The sequence below is a fragment of the Haemaphysalis longicornis genome, unplaced genomic scaffold (genome assembly GCF_048455015.1).
Source record: "Haemaphysalis longicornis isolate Haplotype H1 unplaced genomic scaffold, Haemaphysalis longicornis Haplotype H1 scaffold_18, whole genome shotgun sequence".
In the NCBI taxonomy this organism is placed as follows: Eukaryota; Metazoa; Arthropoda; class Arachnida; order Ixodida; family Ixodidae; genus Haemaphysalis; species Haemaphysalis longicornis.
Genome location: NW_027526282.1, coordinates 1,902,882 through 1,919,238, shown reverse-complemented (window position 1 = coordinate 1,919,238; position 16,357 = coordinate 1,902,882). Strand labels below are relative to the sequence as shown.

Sequence of the window (16,357 nt, the reverse complement as noted above, 5' to 3'; positions counted from 1 at the left end):
GGTGGCTTTGGAATGGCCGGAGCCCTGCGGCTGGAATCTGGCCGTATGACCGTAAGCCGGTCGACTGGCCGACGGACACTGGCCGTTGGACAGCCATCGGAGTACGGCCGTATACGGCCAAAAGGCCCACATTTGGACATGGGCCGAACATGGCTGCCGGAAAACGGCCGGACAGAAAATCACCGGCCAAAGTACACCGGCCTGTTTTAGGCCGAACAGTCCTGTGCTGCCTGGGTAGCTTTTTCCTATCCCACGTCATGCTATGTTTTCTAGGGTGTTAGTTTAGCTCCTGTGTTATTTCATCGATATTGTTGTGGGCGGTGCAAATAGTTGTTTCGTCCGCGTAAAGCAGGCAGTCGGTTGGAGATTTTGGGCAGTTAAAAATAAGATTGCACCAAGAATGGGTCCTTGTGGTAGGCTTATAATTACTATTTTTATATCCGACATTGCACCTGATACGTTAACGGTTTGTTCTCGATCGAGCACGTAATTCCTAAGGATGTTTTAAAGGGGACCAATTATACCATATCAGGCTTATTTTTGAAAAAGAATGTCATAAATTATGGCATCAAATGCCTTACTAAAATTTATGAACAATGATCCGACTATTTTACCTTCATCAATTGCCTTCTTTAATTGATCAATCAGCGCTATTAAAGCAAGAGTATTGGAGAAACCCGGCCCGAAACCAATCTGTCGAGGCGTCAGAATTGCGAACTTGTTCAGGTAGTTTAAAAGACGTGGAATTAGCTTTTCATTCACATTAGTAAAAAATAAAAGTATAGGAATTGGTCTGTAGTTATTCACGGCAGTCTTATCTCCCCTTTTGAAGACAAGAACTAATTAACTACTTTTCAGCTGTTGTGGGAAAACAGCAGTTGTAAAAAATTCCTCCGCATTTCCCCGAGGGGGAGAATGTGAAAGTGCGAATGCACGGTTGTCGGCCCGCTTGCGGCGCTTGCGCTCGGCCCCCGCAGCCCACCGCCTCGCCGCCTTCTCTTCCATCTCTTCCATCGGGTTTGTAGTATCACGTGTACACCACGCAGTTATCAAGCCGCTATAACGCCGCTGAGTCGCCAACGCACGCCACTGACGACGTAGTTTGAATGCGTTAAAGATATAAGGCGCGTTACTCACACTGATATCAGCGTGGCTTCCGTGGCTTAGTTGGTAGCGCGTCGCGCTGCGGCCGCAAAGTCCTCGGATCGAAACCTGGCGCCGGATGCTGTTTCTTTTTTAAATATAGAGGAGCACTGCGGACGCCGCCGACGCCGCCGCCGCCGCCGCCGGCGGTGGATGGTTTGGGGTCGCTTATAAAGTGCATTCGCACTTAAAATGAAATTTACAATGTAAGCTTGTGTATGAGATATAAAATTCAACAGTATACGTGATGTAGCGCGCATGAATGTTATCAAGGTCCGAAATGGCTATTCTAAGGTTGATGATTGTAGAACTAACTTAACTGGATGAAACTGGGAAAAGAAAGAATGATTGTGATACCTATCGTTGTGCAGAAGGAAGGGGTGCATTCGTTAGAAATGATGTTGTCGAAAACAACGAGCTGAAAGCGTTAGCGATTTCTTTGTTTGTGTTGAACGAAAGACCGTTGTATTGTATATCTGAGATAACATTCGGAGAGCGTTGTTATTCAGAAATTCGTTAAGGATACGCCACTGCTTTCCGCTGTTACTACCGGTTTCATTTATTCGCTGTTCAAAATAATTTTTTAACGGTTTTTAGCAATGGCATCAACGTAATACATTATTTTTTGTACTGCCTGAGAAGCGTGGCGTTGAAAGGTTGCCGCTTAGTTTTTTTGTACAGGTTTTCTTTTTTACGCATGTTTGAGCAATCCGCGATTTAAAGGAGCCATGAAGACAAAATACAAGTTGGGTTTATTAGAAAGACTGCTAAGTCCCGATAACAATGATACCAATATCATCGCAATCTTCGAACAAATAACGGAGATATTAAATAAGAAGCAGTCACGACCCCCTAGCCAATTTCCCGCAACTTTTCTATGACGTCACGGAACCTTGTTTGTGCGATTGGCGGTCGCCTAGCTGACCTGTCGCGACGACACATGACTGGACGTCTGTAATGGGGCCTCTAGTTCCATTTGACCGCATCACTTGAATGCTAACGTGCAGTTAACGCACTGAAAATTAAGTTTTATTGTTGGCCCGTATGACGTCATTCTTGCTCATAACACGTCACTGTGGCGCAAAATTTGAAAGTTTTTAAATACTTCTTGCTTTTTTTTCGTTAAAAAAAAACATCTTTTGGAGCTGTAATGGAGCTGAGTGAGATACTGAATCCTAGTTCTTTCAAATTAAACGAAGTTGTATTTTCTCTTCATGGCTCCTTTAACCATGGGTTCTCAGGGAATGAGTAGTTTTTAAGAGAATTTACTGTACATGTGGACGACGTTATGTAGTTGTTTATTGTCGCCGTAAATTCACTGCACGATGCACTGAGCATTTAACATGACAAGACGCGGCACCTTGGGCGCATGACAAGAACTCGGAATTGCAGTTTATTCAATATTGTTCTATATGACCTATCTTTGAAATAGTTTTTTCCACAGTGAAAACGAAGGGCAATTGGATAATGATCAGTAATGCTTACTGGAATGATAAACGCTTCAGCTGGGCTATTTGTTAGCGCATGATCAATAAGTGTCCCTGAGTTGGTGCTGCAAGAACGGGTGGTGCGTGAATTAGTGTCTCATACCCATAGCCGAGAAAGCAATTAGTGCATTCATTAACATGCGCGACCGAGTCCTCTAGAAGGTTTATGTGCATATCAACTAAGATCACGACGTTTTTGTTTTCGTTTGACAGATACTCGAGATCATCAAAAGCGGTGAAGTTTGATATAGGGGAGCTATATAGGGGATATAGGGTTGCAGATCGATTCAAATTCGTTCAATCCAATGTAGGCCATATTTTGGTGTTATTTGCTGTTTTGGGTGAATAATGACGGAAGATGGAAAGATCAGCCTCGTTACGAATTCGGGGAAGTTTGCTGTCTCGGTTTCCCTGGCCTTAATTTGGCAATATTCCGCGCACAGAAACCGCCAGTTGTTTTCTTTTTTCAGGTTTAGAGCCTTCCCAAAACAATCGTTTGTTGTCAGGGGTGAAGTGGTCATTAATGTAGACCGGTTTTCGGTCAGTACCGTGAAAGTTGATTTCTTTTGTTTGCAGTCGTGCCTTCCGCGCCTTCGCGACGAATTCAGCCTTTTTGGCGCGAGCGCAATAGCGAACGATTAGGTTTTTCACGTTTTCCTTCGCTAGTACTGGGTGTACGACATCAAGGTCAGCTTTGGAAACAGGAATTTCTAATTTTTTCGCGATTGTTTCCACTATTTTCACAACATCTTCCCCTTGCGTTTTCGGAAGGCCCCTAATCTCGATGTTATTTTTCCTTGAGCATTATTCAAGTTCCGCTACTCTGCTTTCCAGTTCTTCGTTGCGAGCATTTACCCTTTTATTGGCAGCCTTAAACTCTTCCAGTTCAGTCTTTACGTGTTCCACTAGGTCATTCAGCATGGTCATGCTTTCCGGGCATTCAGTGACTTCATTCTGCAAGGGTTCGTTCCTCGAAGCGGGCTCAGTCTGCAGCTTCGACAGCTCGGAAGAAACAGCTGCCTCAATAGCTTTGGCCATCTTAGTGTCAAACGACTCCTCGAACTCCTAAATTCGCTTCGCCAGTTCAGCATTGGTTCGCATGGTTACACCAAAAAGCACTGTAGCAGCAGCAGTCGCAACACAACAGGGGCAACTAAAAATGCAGAGTACAAACGAAGGTGTGCAAACCTGTGTGTAAAACGGGTGGAATTAACCACGGCATGGGCCGCGACTGCTGCTGCTGAAATGGGGATGTGGGCTCGGGATGGCCGTCCTTTACGGCTGCTGCCTCAGTACTGGCGCCAGCGGTAGGAAGCCAACGGGCATTCGTCTGCGCAGGCGTCGACACTTGACACGTGTAGATAACCGAACGGACGTTGACTGTTTTTTGGGGGATTTTAAAAAAGCCTTTGATTTGGTCTCTCACGATTTGCTGGTACAAAACCTGTCTCATTATTATATTGATATTCAAATCATAAACTAGGTTTCCGAGTACATAAGGTCAAGACGACAGTACGTTCTTCTGAACGGTAAAGAGTCTGGTTTCGTTGAGGTGACATCCGGGGTTCCTCAATGGTCAGTGTTGGGGGCCTTTACTTTTTTGCTTTATATAAACGATATCAGTGAGGGAGTTAGTTTGTGTATGAGAATGTTTGCAGACAGTTGTATAATTTATAGAGAAATAACCGATGAAAATGATGTCCATCAAATTCAGAGTGATTTAGACAAAGCTCAAGCATGGTGTGAAAAGTAGGAAGTGAAGCTGAACCTGGACAAAACTGTGTGTATGAAATTTACTTGGGACAAAAGAACGAGACGTCTCTCTTATACTATCAATAACACTACCCTTTCACCTGTTACAGAGTACAAGTACTCAGGAGTCTACTTCACCTCGTTTTTGTGTTGGCATCGGCAGGTAGACTACACTGTAGCTAAGGCCAGTCGAGCTTCAGGATTCCTGCGTCGAAATACCCGTGATTTTCCGCAGGCTGTAAAAGCACTGTTGTATAAATCAAATGTGCGCTCTGTGGGGCAATATGCATATACCGTGTTAGACTCGTCGAATGTGATTGACAAACAAAAACTAGGAAGAGTTCAGAACCTCGCGGTGCGATATGTATTAGGCAAACATGCATGAAATAAAGAATACAGAGCAATATTTTCAAACAAACATTACAATGGGAAATATAGGAACACCACCGAAGCCAGCTTTGTCTGAAATTATTCCATAAAATATACATTTCTAAAACGGGTGTTCCGCGAGAAAAGTACATTGCATCACCGCATTATACATCAGCACGGGTGGACCATGCCTACAATGTGCGAGAGTACAAATGCAACGCTGCATACTTTGAAAGTCCTTTTTTTCCGAAAACTATCAGGCAGTGGAATCGGTTGTTGTCAGCAGTCGTGTCGGGCATTGGAAGCAAATCTTTTTACGATGCTTTGCCCGAAACTGTGCTATAAACCAAAAAGAACTGTTGAGTTTGACAGGGTTTGTACGCGTGCGTGTGCGTGTGCGTGCGTGTGTGTGTGTGTGTGTGTGTTTGTTTGTGTGTGTGCGTGTGTGTGTGTGCGTGCGTGCGGCGCAAGTATCTTTTTTTGCAATGTGCAATGTGCATTTTTTTGTTATTCACTGGTCACCTTAGTAAGCAATATTGTGTTGTCATGCTGTTTTGTTGTACAAAACTGCGCAGGAAGATGCGCAGATTGTTCCACTTTCGACGTGTGTAGTACTGAAGTATATGTACCTATATTCTTTTCTATTTTCACAGTGCCATATTTTCTTGCTTCCAGTTGAGTGATTGCCTTCTTTTGTTGCGAATTGATATCTGCTGTATTTTTCATTCTTTGTTTTTTGGTTTGTAACCACCCCCCCCCCTGCTGTAATGCCGTCGTGGCGCTGTGGGTAATAAATAAATAAATAAATAAATAAATAAATAAATAAATAAATAAATAAATAAATAAATAAATAAATAAATAAATAAATAAACAAATAAATAAATAAATAAATAAATAAATAAATAAATAAATAAATAAATAAATAAATAAATAAATAAATAAATCCAAAAATAAATAAATAGTAGCCGGCAGTGCTTGAACCAGATGCGTGTCATAAGCAGCTCGGCAGCAATCAAGCAAGTAGAAACCTCTGTGTAAAACGGGTGAAATTTAGCCATTGTCACCGGCCGCGACTGCTGCTGCTGCACTGGACCATACATACGCATATTATTTCTACCGAACATTCATGCAAATATCTTGACGTTTCTTTGTCGCATGATTTTTCATGGAATGCCAATTTTCGGCAGGTTCTTGATAAAGCGGTAAGGACTGTAAACTTTATTCACAGGAGCAAAAGATGGGCACCCCAAAAATAAAAAATACAGCCTACCACACATGTATTGGGCCGGTTTTGGAGAACACATGCCCTGGGTGTGATCCGATGCAGGCCAGGTCGATTGAGAAGCTCGAAAAAATTTAGAATATACCTGCGAGGTTTGTTTTAGGGCGTAGAAGCGGAAACACAGCTGTACTGTTTTGAAAGCGGAAGTTTTGGGAATTGCTTTCATTCCGCGCAAAAAAAACTGCGTTCGAAGTTCTTCCTTTCTGTCTTTCATGGCCACACTTGAGTTTACCGTCAAAATTATTTCTGTGAACCAAATGACATATCAAGTCGTAATGACCACCGACATACAGCATAAGCTCACCATGCAAGGACAACCATGGTTGAAAATTTCTATCTCTTATGACCATCAGGAATTGGAACCGGCTAGAGAAGCACGTGTGCTGTGGGAACGGAACAATGTTTTATTTTAGTGTGTAACCACCCTGCTGTAACTCCTTTTGTGGAAAAGCGGGATACTCATTGAAGAAAGAATAAAGAATAACCCTGGCGTTTATGTTGTCCAATGTCCAGTTCATATTGTTCAGTCGTGTTGTACAGTGCACGTAATGCAGGCCGCTAACTTTAAAAGTTTATTACTCTTCACAGATATGTCAATCACACTACAGCAAGTCGTCCATTTTAAGCAGCGTAGGATTAGCCTGCGTGATAAAGCAGTTTGCACATATATGTTTGCAGTTTGCTTTTCTTGCTTGTTTTGGGGTCTGACATTTTTTTTGCTTCGTAGAAGCAACAAAACTTCGCCGGAAATTGTATTGGTTTTCAGTACGCGTGAACGTTTCTCAAAATAGCATCTTGGCAGTACGTAGTGAAACGCTTTGAAGCGGACGTGGGTTTTTGTTTCTTAGACGTTTACTGAAGCCTCACACCAAAGATCTGAATTTAATTTGTATCCACGAATCAAGCTCTTCAAGGACAGTTTTATACCTGCCCTTATCAACCTAATAAGGGCAAGGGAGTCTATGCAAACCTGAAACAATGTATTTCATTTATTGCCCTCTGTTTAAAAAAAGTATGTCCGAGAACATTACTTATATTGACTCTTCTAACCAAAAGAGCAGAAAAATGGCTGCAGAAATAATTGTCAGGGTACGCTACGCATGACACAACACATATTTTTGTCACTGTATCTTAGGGGAGCATTAAAACTGAAAGCAATAGTTTCAAAAGGGTTTGTTTCCCATTATTCTCGCCACCGATTGATCTACGTACCATATTCAACAGCATGACATTTCTGCAGGACCATCTGAAAAGTTAAAATGTATTTCTTAGGAAATTAGGCACAAGGTAGGAATTCACCACAAAATAACAAAATGGATATTGGACAAAAATGGCAAAGTTGTGTAAAAGTGCAATGTGTTGAGATATGGGCGAATATATGCCAGTGAAATCCAAACACTGATCTTATACACATGTGGTGCTTGCTCGTGGATTCTGCAAGAAACTACTAGCGCGTCTTTCATAGCAAACTAATGCGTAGGGATTGAACGGTCTCTTTATTTTATAGGTGATGGTTCCCACAGTATGACTGCCCGTTCTGTGCATTACAGTAAACTTTAGTGACAAGGGTATGCAGTGGATTTGTCATGTAATCTGCATTCCTATACACGGATACAGTAAAAAATCCGGGGCCATCTCCACTGACGTTAAACCTGAGGAAGCGCGAAGCAGGCAGACTGTAGGCGCATAAAACTCTATGAAGTCTCTGTCTTTTCACACGGCGGGCGCAGATTTGGCAACGGAGAAGCGCCAGTGAGAGGGGCAATCCTGCGCTTTCTGAAGGGTTGGCGCACTCTCTTGCGTTGAACCTTGTTAAACAATTTCCATACCCCATATGCCCCAGTTTAGGTTGTGGCAGGTGTTAAGTTGGCGCACCCCACTTAATTATTACCGCTTGGCCAACAGATTATCGTTCGTTAGGTACAGCGTGTTGACCTTTATTATGTTTGTTTCACTCCTGTCGAGCTCACATGGGCGTGAGCGGCTTCTGGACAAACAGCGGACGCTTCTTTTAGGTACGGAGTACCTTAGGACCTCCTAATGTCCCTCCGTGTTCGTGCGCATAGCATTTACAATCGAAACAGCTCACACAGGCACCGACAGGATTCGAGCGCTCCTCTGGCAGACAAGACAGTGTTAGTGTCATTCGTCTTACCCACTGGGCTACGACCATGAGTTAGTACCCGCGAGTCAAACGGCTTACTCTCTCGCCCGTAACGGTGCGGAGTACTTTAGGACGTCCCAATGTCCGTCCGCGTCCATTTGTGCGCACACAACCATCAAGCAAACATCGATGCGGGAACTACCTAAAAGGGCACAATGACACTCCAAAACACTCGAAAACAGGCACAAACATAACCTAGCAACAAGAAAACGCGCAAAAACACCGGTGTAGTCACGCTGTGATGAAGTTGTAATACACAGTGACTGCATTGAACTACGCTAGATGGTGCTACGCGTAAACACGAGATGGCGCCGATGTGCACCGCGTATATAAGCGGGTTCCCGAAATCACACACTCTCTTCTCGCCATCGAAGGAAACGAACCTAAGAAACGTCACGCTGCTGCTCAACGTCTACGGAAACAACGAGCGTCCCTGAATACGAATCATCCCCCCATCCAAGAACTCAACTATCACGCATGTCACTCGGGGCGCAACATGTATGTAATTTGGAGTCCCCATTCTCCGCACCTCAGCCATCACCCACGAATTGGAGATGCTGCCATTTTTTTGTTCGCCCAACGAACGGTCTCAAAGATGGCTTATACAAATGCGTCGTCACCCTACAATAGTTAACAGCGATGTAAGCGTTTGAAGGAGGCTTTCCCCTAGTTCGTTTAAGAAACCGGCGTAGGGGGACCGCTGATATTTTGACGAACGGGATTACCGCCATGAGAAAGCCCGAAGCAGACGGGAGCTGAAAGTCGGTGAAGGGGTCTGACATAGGACGAGGGCACCAGAAGTTCTGGCTACGACAGTTGCATTGGTCAGAACTACTGGGCAGAGTTTCCGTTTGTCACACGTCTCACCCTGGCGAGTCGGCGGCGGGGACGCATCAATGGGTAGGCGACCAGGCTTTGTTATGCGCCCCACGTGTTTACAAAGGTAATGAATTTAGGCGGCGTGGGTCAATTTATAGGCGTGCATGGTATGGACAACAAGACGAAAAGCCCAATAACCGACGGCTGGCGCGACGTTTGGTTTTATTCGGGTGATTTTAATGTGTTTTATTTGTGCTTTGCGGAATACCTTCGAGTTTCTGTATGAGACTAAGCGTGACTATTTTAAACAGATCTAGCATTGCCTTAACGGTGGTCAATCAGTGGCCTAGTGTGGGCAAATCATTGAGCCATCACCACTCTCAAATGTTGACGTCCCTTTTGTGGGCGGTGTTTTGGTGGCAAAACAGAGGATCTTGATATTTTGGGAAGATAAGAAGACAGGGGAAAGAGGAGCGTGGTGAGCCCCGCTCGACGCGGGCTTTGCTTGACCACTTTTATGCGATGACGAGCGCTGGTAGTAGTAAAGATGTTGTAAATAGGTAGTGTTAATAATGTGTAGATATTCTACATTTTAGAGTAGCTCATAATTTGCAACGTGCCATATATTAGGAGCCGTCGTTTCATTTGATCATCATCGTCTTCCTGAATTGAACTGGTGCCGTGTCCAGGATCCGTCGGCAGGGCTTTCGGCGGACGTAGGAGAGGTAACTCCAAGGCTGGGGCGACATCTTGGTAAGAAGACCCAGGGAGCAGACGCTCCAAGCTTCCGCGGCGACATCAATCCAGGGTCCTGAGTAACATCTTGGTGAGAGACCCCGTGGAGCGGAAGCTCCAGCGGCAGTGGCGAGGGCGACCTCGAGCACGAGAGAGAGCAGCATTCTATACGCAGCACCTGGCGTCTGGACGGCAGGCGTTTGATACTTCCAGGCGAAATTTTGAGGCTGGGGCTACATCTTGGGAAGAGACCCCAGTGAGCAGACGCTCCACACCAGCGAGGCGACATCGGGACCGAGAGACCTACATTCTCTGGGGAAGCACCCGGATCCAGTGACGGCTGGCGTTCGCGCACCCAAGTAAACGGGATTCATCGGCGAGGCGACCACGATGACCGCCTGCGAGCGCATCCTTGAACGGAGCGACAGTTTGGTGCAAGGCTCCAGGAGCGCGGCTCCAAACCAAGCATCGAGAACGGCGCCGCAGCTCCACCCCCTCTTCGCACGGCAAGCGGACAGCGGCAGCAAAGTGAGTCCCCTGTACCGCTCTCCTTGGCGCGACTACTGCTGTCCGAGGTTGTTACATGGGAGTCGCGGTACCCTAACCCAAAGTAGTATTTGCGTAGTTGGGTTGGCGTAAAGCTTTCACAATGGCGGGGGTCCTTTTGCCTGAGGAGAAAGAGAGGCGAGTGGCTGCAACCGTAGTGGCGATCGAGCAGCTCGAGCGAATGATTGCGCAGGCGACACGCGATTTAGATCAGCGGCTCGCGAGGGAGCAGGAGCAGGCCCATCTTGCAGCGACTCCTCCGGTAGTGGCCTGCGAGCCGAGATCGTGTCCCGGCGAGCTTGAACCCTAACCGTAGCCCTAACCCTGTGCCCCGAGTGGCGAGTGTGCGGAATCAGTTGCCGGCGCATCGCCGGAGAGCAGGCTCGAGCTCGCGCCGGTCGCGTGCGAGTCGGAGGGCCAAGTAAGCAACGGTGCTGAGGGGAAGGCGGGTCTGGCTGAAGCTTATACATACGTATCAGGGGAGCCGTTGGCACCTTTGGTGGTGTCGCAAAGCGCTTGTTTCCCGATCAATATCTGCCGATTGCCAAAGGGTCGGAATTGAGAATGCGTCAAAGCGATGTACCTGGCTGCATGATAAGTGCAGTACCGCTGCGTGCAGACGCGCGTAGGAAAGCCTGCGATAATTTCGCTAATGCAAGGGGCGGCTTTTCCGGCCTAGAGTGGCCCACGTCGACTTTGTGCCGTCCAAACGGTGAGTACTCGTAAATTAGGTGTTCTGGACGACCTGGGATTCTTTGAAGGTTGAGCTCTGGCTTTTTGGCCCCGAGCGCTGTAGCTTTTATTTGTTTGCTTCTTTCTTTCACCTCATCTGCTTAAATCGCCACTGCTACGGTTGACGCCTTATGTGTCGCTCATTCGGACAGTGGTGCTCGCGTGGAAGTCTAGGATAGAGGGGAGCACGCGCGGTGTTTGTGCGTAAGACAGTGCCCTGAATGCCTGGTCCGGACAACGAAGTCAACTTTGAGTACGCTGCACGGACACCGCAAGAGAACCGCAGCAGGTATGAACCATCTGTTTTTCCGCATTCGGAAGGAACTTTCGTCCGCGACTGTGTGAAGTGACGCTGCCTTTTCTTAAACGTTTTGTTATTGCTACAGAAGTAGCCCCATTTTGTAGCTTTGGGCTTGTGTGTGTGTCTTTTTTACCCTAAAACTGAGCGATCTGGCATGAATTTGTAGCTGTAGTGTAGTTTGCCTTATTACTTCATTTGACTTTTGCAGCGTTTCAACCCTTCGTGGTGCTGGTAGACTTGAGTGTCAACGGGAAGTATCTCTCACGTGTGAGCGAAATCTTTTATTGTGTTTCAATTTGCTGAAACATTTGCCCGTAGTGGAGGCTAGTTGTGGATTTGTTGACGTTTTGTTTGTTGGGTAATAAGTGTCCTCCAGGACAGTTTAACGTTAAGGTCCTGTGCGGTTGAGGATTTTTGTTTCGGTTTTGAGTTTGACGAAAGGCCATACCTTCTTTCGGGAGGATTATGGGGAGTTTTTGTTAATATTTGGCTTCTTTGTTACAAGTGTGTTTAGCGACAATTAAACGTTTATCCTTTGTTCCTGTGTAGCGTTTTCGCTGCAGTACGTGTGGGAATGTTTGAATGCAATGTGCTATGTAACGAATGCTCTGAGGGACTTTCTTGGTTGTTATAAACTCTGTTTTATAACCCACAGGCAGAGTTTGTGTGGTACGTACAGCTAGTGTACGTTCTTGGCGGGGAGGTGTTAAGTTTGCGCACCTCGAATAAATAATTAATGCCGCCCACCAACCAGATTATATTTCATTAGGTATAGCGTGTTTACAATATTGTGTTTGTTTCATGACGGTCCAGCTGACTTGGGCGCTGGGGCGTCAGGAAAAACCGCGGAAGGTTCTTTTTTGTTCGGCGCGCTTTTTTTTCGCCCGACGAGCGGGCCCGAAGAGGGCTTATACATACGCGTCGGTCACAATACCTTAGTTAAAAGGGATATCCGCTTTTGGAGAAAGCTTTCCTCTAGCTCTTTTGAGAAATTGGTGGAGGGGGACCGTCGACATTTTGACGACAAAGATTACCGCTATGAGAAAGGCCGAAGGGGACGGGAGCTGAAAGTCAGTCAAGGGATTCGACATATAGGAGGAGGGCACCAGACGTTCTGTCTGACCCTGGCGACTCGGCGGCTGGGATGCGTCAGTGGGTAGGCGACCAGGGTTTGCAAGGCGCTCCACGTGTCTACAAAGGCAATAAAATTTTGGAGGCGTGGGGGGCAATTATAGGCGCTCACGGTGTGAACAATACTTTAGGACCAACCGCCCGGAAACAGAAGGCCGGCGATAGGTTTGCTTTCTTTAGGGTGATTTTCATTTTTGTTATGTTTGTGCTTTGCAGAAAACCTCGGGGTTTCGGTATGAGAGTGAGAGGTGCGTCACGTGGCTATTTTTAACAGATATACCTTTGCTTGTCACGTTGGCCAATCACTGGCCTAGTGTGGGCTAATCAATTGGCCATCCTCACTCTCAAATTCTGACGCCCCTGTTGTGGGATGGACGTTAGTGGTAAAACCGAGGAGTGTGATGTTTTGGGAATATAAGAAGACAGGGAAGAGAGGAGCGCGTCGAGCCCCGCTTGACGCGGGCCTTGCGAGGCCTATTTTATTCGATCACGAGCCTTGATAGTATTAAATACGTAGTGTAAATAAAATGTAGATATTCTACATTTTGTTCGCTCGGATTACCTGAACGTTTCCCACTTGCCGTCGACCCCCAGTCATCGTTTAATCGGAGCATTGACCATCGACTTCGGCTGACCGATCAACTTGTTTTAACTGCAGGTGTCATAGCGGCTCGCCCTCAGTAATCAATGAGGTCCCGTCACCAGGTTGCTGTGCCTTTTCTTCTTTAGACCAACCACCCGACCCGATCAGGCTGGCATCGAGAGCAGGTGGGCATATTGGGGAAACAAAAATTATAATCAGTGCAGAAGCAGATTCTGCTTGTGCTTGACGATTGCTGATGTGGGCAGACAGCCTTCGACAAATCTTTGTAACATGTTAGTTTATTTTAAATAGGTGTTATTGATTATACACTTTTAGATGTGTACGCGTTACGTTGTAGCGAGACGCGTTGGGTAAATATGTGTCGCGGTGTTTTATTAGTACAGTGACTACATGAGATGACGACGTGGCTAGGAGACACGGACATTCCGAGCCCCTAAGGGGATCGACCCCTAAAACTGCCGTCGCAGCTACGGGGTTCATATAGACTTGTTTAGAATATTTTAGACTTTTTTATTTTGTTTTAAATCATCGTTCCTAGCGAAGAGCGTACGCTCCAATGTTGCGGAATCAAGACGCGGTGGGACCGTTTATGTGTGTTTCTGCGCTGGGAACGAGGCTTCCACACCTATGAGCTAAGCACAAATTTTCTGAACAAATTTAGGCGTAAAGAATGGCGGACCGTGGATTGAACTCGCTTTGCGTTATGAAGTGGATTTCTTAGCCACCACAATCTGTTCCGGCAGACATCGCTAACCTCATAAGCTAATAAAGCACATCTCAATGTGGGAAACAACCAATGAAGCTTCAAAGAGTATTGTGGAGGAACCCTTTCGCATTCACAAGAAAATGAACCAAGTTGTGAGATTGCAATGAATATTTGAGATCGATCTGGATATCTAGGTGAGAGTATACAACCTTCCACAAACAAATTATTGCGATCGCGCGGTGTGCGTATATGTTTTGCAGGAGGGTGACTTTATTTTATTGGATTAGCTAGTACTGGACACTGCATAATGGTGTCTTAATTACGAATAAGGACCTTCACTGGTTTAGATTCTCAAGGTATTGCTCCGAATATAACACAGAACGGAGAACGTCGAAGCAGCACAATCTCTGTTGAATAAACCGCAGGTGAAAATTTTCTTCGTGGCTGTTTCGAACACAATCTTCTGTTTTTAAAGTGTTTTTGACACCAATAGTCAGCCTAAGAATGCGGCTCCAAGCCACACTGTGATGGCGGTTGAACTGTGAAGCTTGAAACGACACCCGCAACGATTACCCATGCGACATTACTTGAATTCTCATATGTGCCTCTACAAGGAGTGAAAGAGTAGACAAGTGAAATGTACCTATAAAAATTTTCTATTACTGCACAACGACATTCCTGATGGCTTTATGTTCTTCTACTTCTGGCTTGTCCTCTGAAGTCTTTAATTTTCCTTGTCTACCCAAGGTAGCCTGGAATAAAATGAAGGAGGTGCTACACCAGTATCCCTTTTTATCTATAAAAGCGTGATAACATCACTATGTGATGTTTATGCTCTATGGTACTTTGCACTCGGAGTACCTTACGCAGCCGTAATCTTTAGCGGTGGGGCCATCACTCTGGGTAGTTATTTGTCTGCTCTCAGTGGGTATGTGGACGGCATCTTAATGATCGTGGTTTTCTGCTGACATCCCCACAAACATTTTCTTGGATAGTAGATGTATAATATACTGGTATCTTGTTTTACATAAGAAAGCATGGTAACGTCACTACGTGATTTCTTTGGTGTTGAGTATTTTTGAACTCGGAGTAGCTTACGCCACCATAATCTTTACCGGAAGGGCCAGTCCCCCTGAGTATACATGTCTCTGCCTTTCGAATGGTGATCGTTTTCGATTGATATCACCACAAACATTTGCTAGGATGGTAAGGTATTCAAGTAAAAATATTTATCTACAACGTTACGGCGTATCTCCTAAGCGGTGACAGAAACACAAGCTACACCTCGTTAAACAAGACAAAGAACAGACTGTAACCGTCCTTACCAAGAGCACAGCAAATCCAATCACCCGTTCGGCCTTCATGGTGACTGCACGCTACCTGCCGGAGATCAAAAACAGTTACGCGTGTCACTGGGGTGACAAGAAAAAAATTTTTATTCCGCTATAATTGTCACTTGAAGAGAAGTAGGTACTACTTTCCTAATATTTCATGATGAAGCTGTGATTTTATGATACAGTAACTTTTCGTACATTATGCGCCAAACACGAAGTGAAATGTATCCGTAAAAACTACGAAAAGCCATGATATTTTCAGAATTTAAACTGTTGTTCTAAAAGAATCCAAATGCTGCACGCAGCTATAGCTGGTGTATAAGGCCAGTGTCTTCCCGAAATTTAAATACTCAACTAAAGTCTACCATCAGTATGTCAGAAAGTAATAGCACGGGATGTAAGCGGATGAAAAAGGTGATTGATTGATTGATTGATTGATTGTGGGGTTTAACGCGCCGACGCAACGCAGGCGATGAGGCGCGCCGTAGTGGAGGGCTCCGGATTAATTTTGACCACCTGGGGATCTTTAACGTGCGCCGAAATCTCGTACACACGGGCGGATGAAAAAGGTGCAAAATGGTTTAGAAGCAGTGATGTGGGCTGTTTCGAGGTGTAGGCAACGTATTACCACGTGTGGAACGGGAAGGGGTTCTTCATTGTGCTCAAAGAAGGGTTCCTGTGCTTTTTATATGAGAAAGCCACGTGTGAGCACAGTGTGACGTATACGCCGCTAGCACAAAGTAACTGAAAAATATGTGGCTCCAATCCACTGCTCCATCCCCATGGTTAGACTGTGAAGTTGTAAACGACACCCACAACGATTACTCCTGCGACATCACTTGAATTCTCATACATGGTTATAAAAAGAAAGAAACGAGAGACAAGTGAAATGTAGCTAGCCACACTTTCTATTACAACACACCGACATTCCCGACTGCTTTATATTCTTTTCTGGCGTTTTTGCTTTCTGTGGTTTTCCGAAGGTAGCCTGTAATAAACACAAAGGGGTGCTATACAGGTAACCCTTTTTCTTTATGAAAGCGTGGTGACATCTCTACGTACTTTCTATGCTGTTGAGTACTTTTGCATTCGAAGTGCCTGACGCAGCTGTAATCTTTACCTTTATGGCCTGTCCACCTCGGTTGGTATGTACCGGCCTTCGTAATGATGACCGTCTTCTGTAGAGCTGGCCACAAAAATTTCGCCGGGTGGTGGAGGTATACTTCTTCCCAGTAAGAAACGGCTTCTATGT

General features: G+C 45.5%; 1 protein-coding gene across 1 annotated transcript in view; it reads right to left on the bottom strand.

Moving 5' to 3' along the window:
• Positions 1-16,357, bottom strand: part of LOC144166537 (uncharacterized) — a 127,214-nt gene that overhangs the window by 90,927 nt on the left and 19,930 nt on the right. Inside the window, exons 2-3 of the mRNA XM_077696038.1 lie at positions 15,097-15,151; positions 7,246-7,279 (exon numbers count right to left, since the gene is read on the bottom strand). Coding sequence (XP_077552164.1) covers positions 7,246-7,279; positions 15,097-15,135 — 73 coding nt within the window. The 5' untranslated portion in view covers positions 15,136-15,151. The remainder of the gene's footprint in view (positions 1-7,245; positions 7,280-15,096; positions 15,152-16,357) is intronic.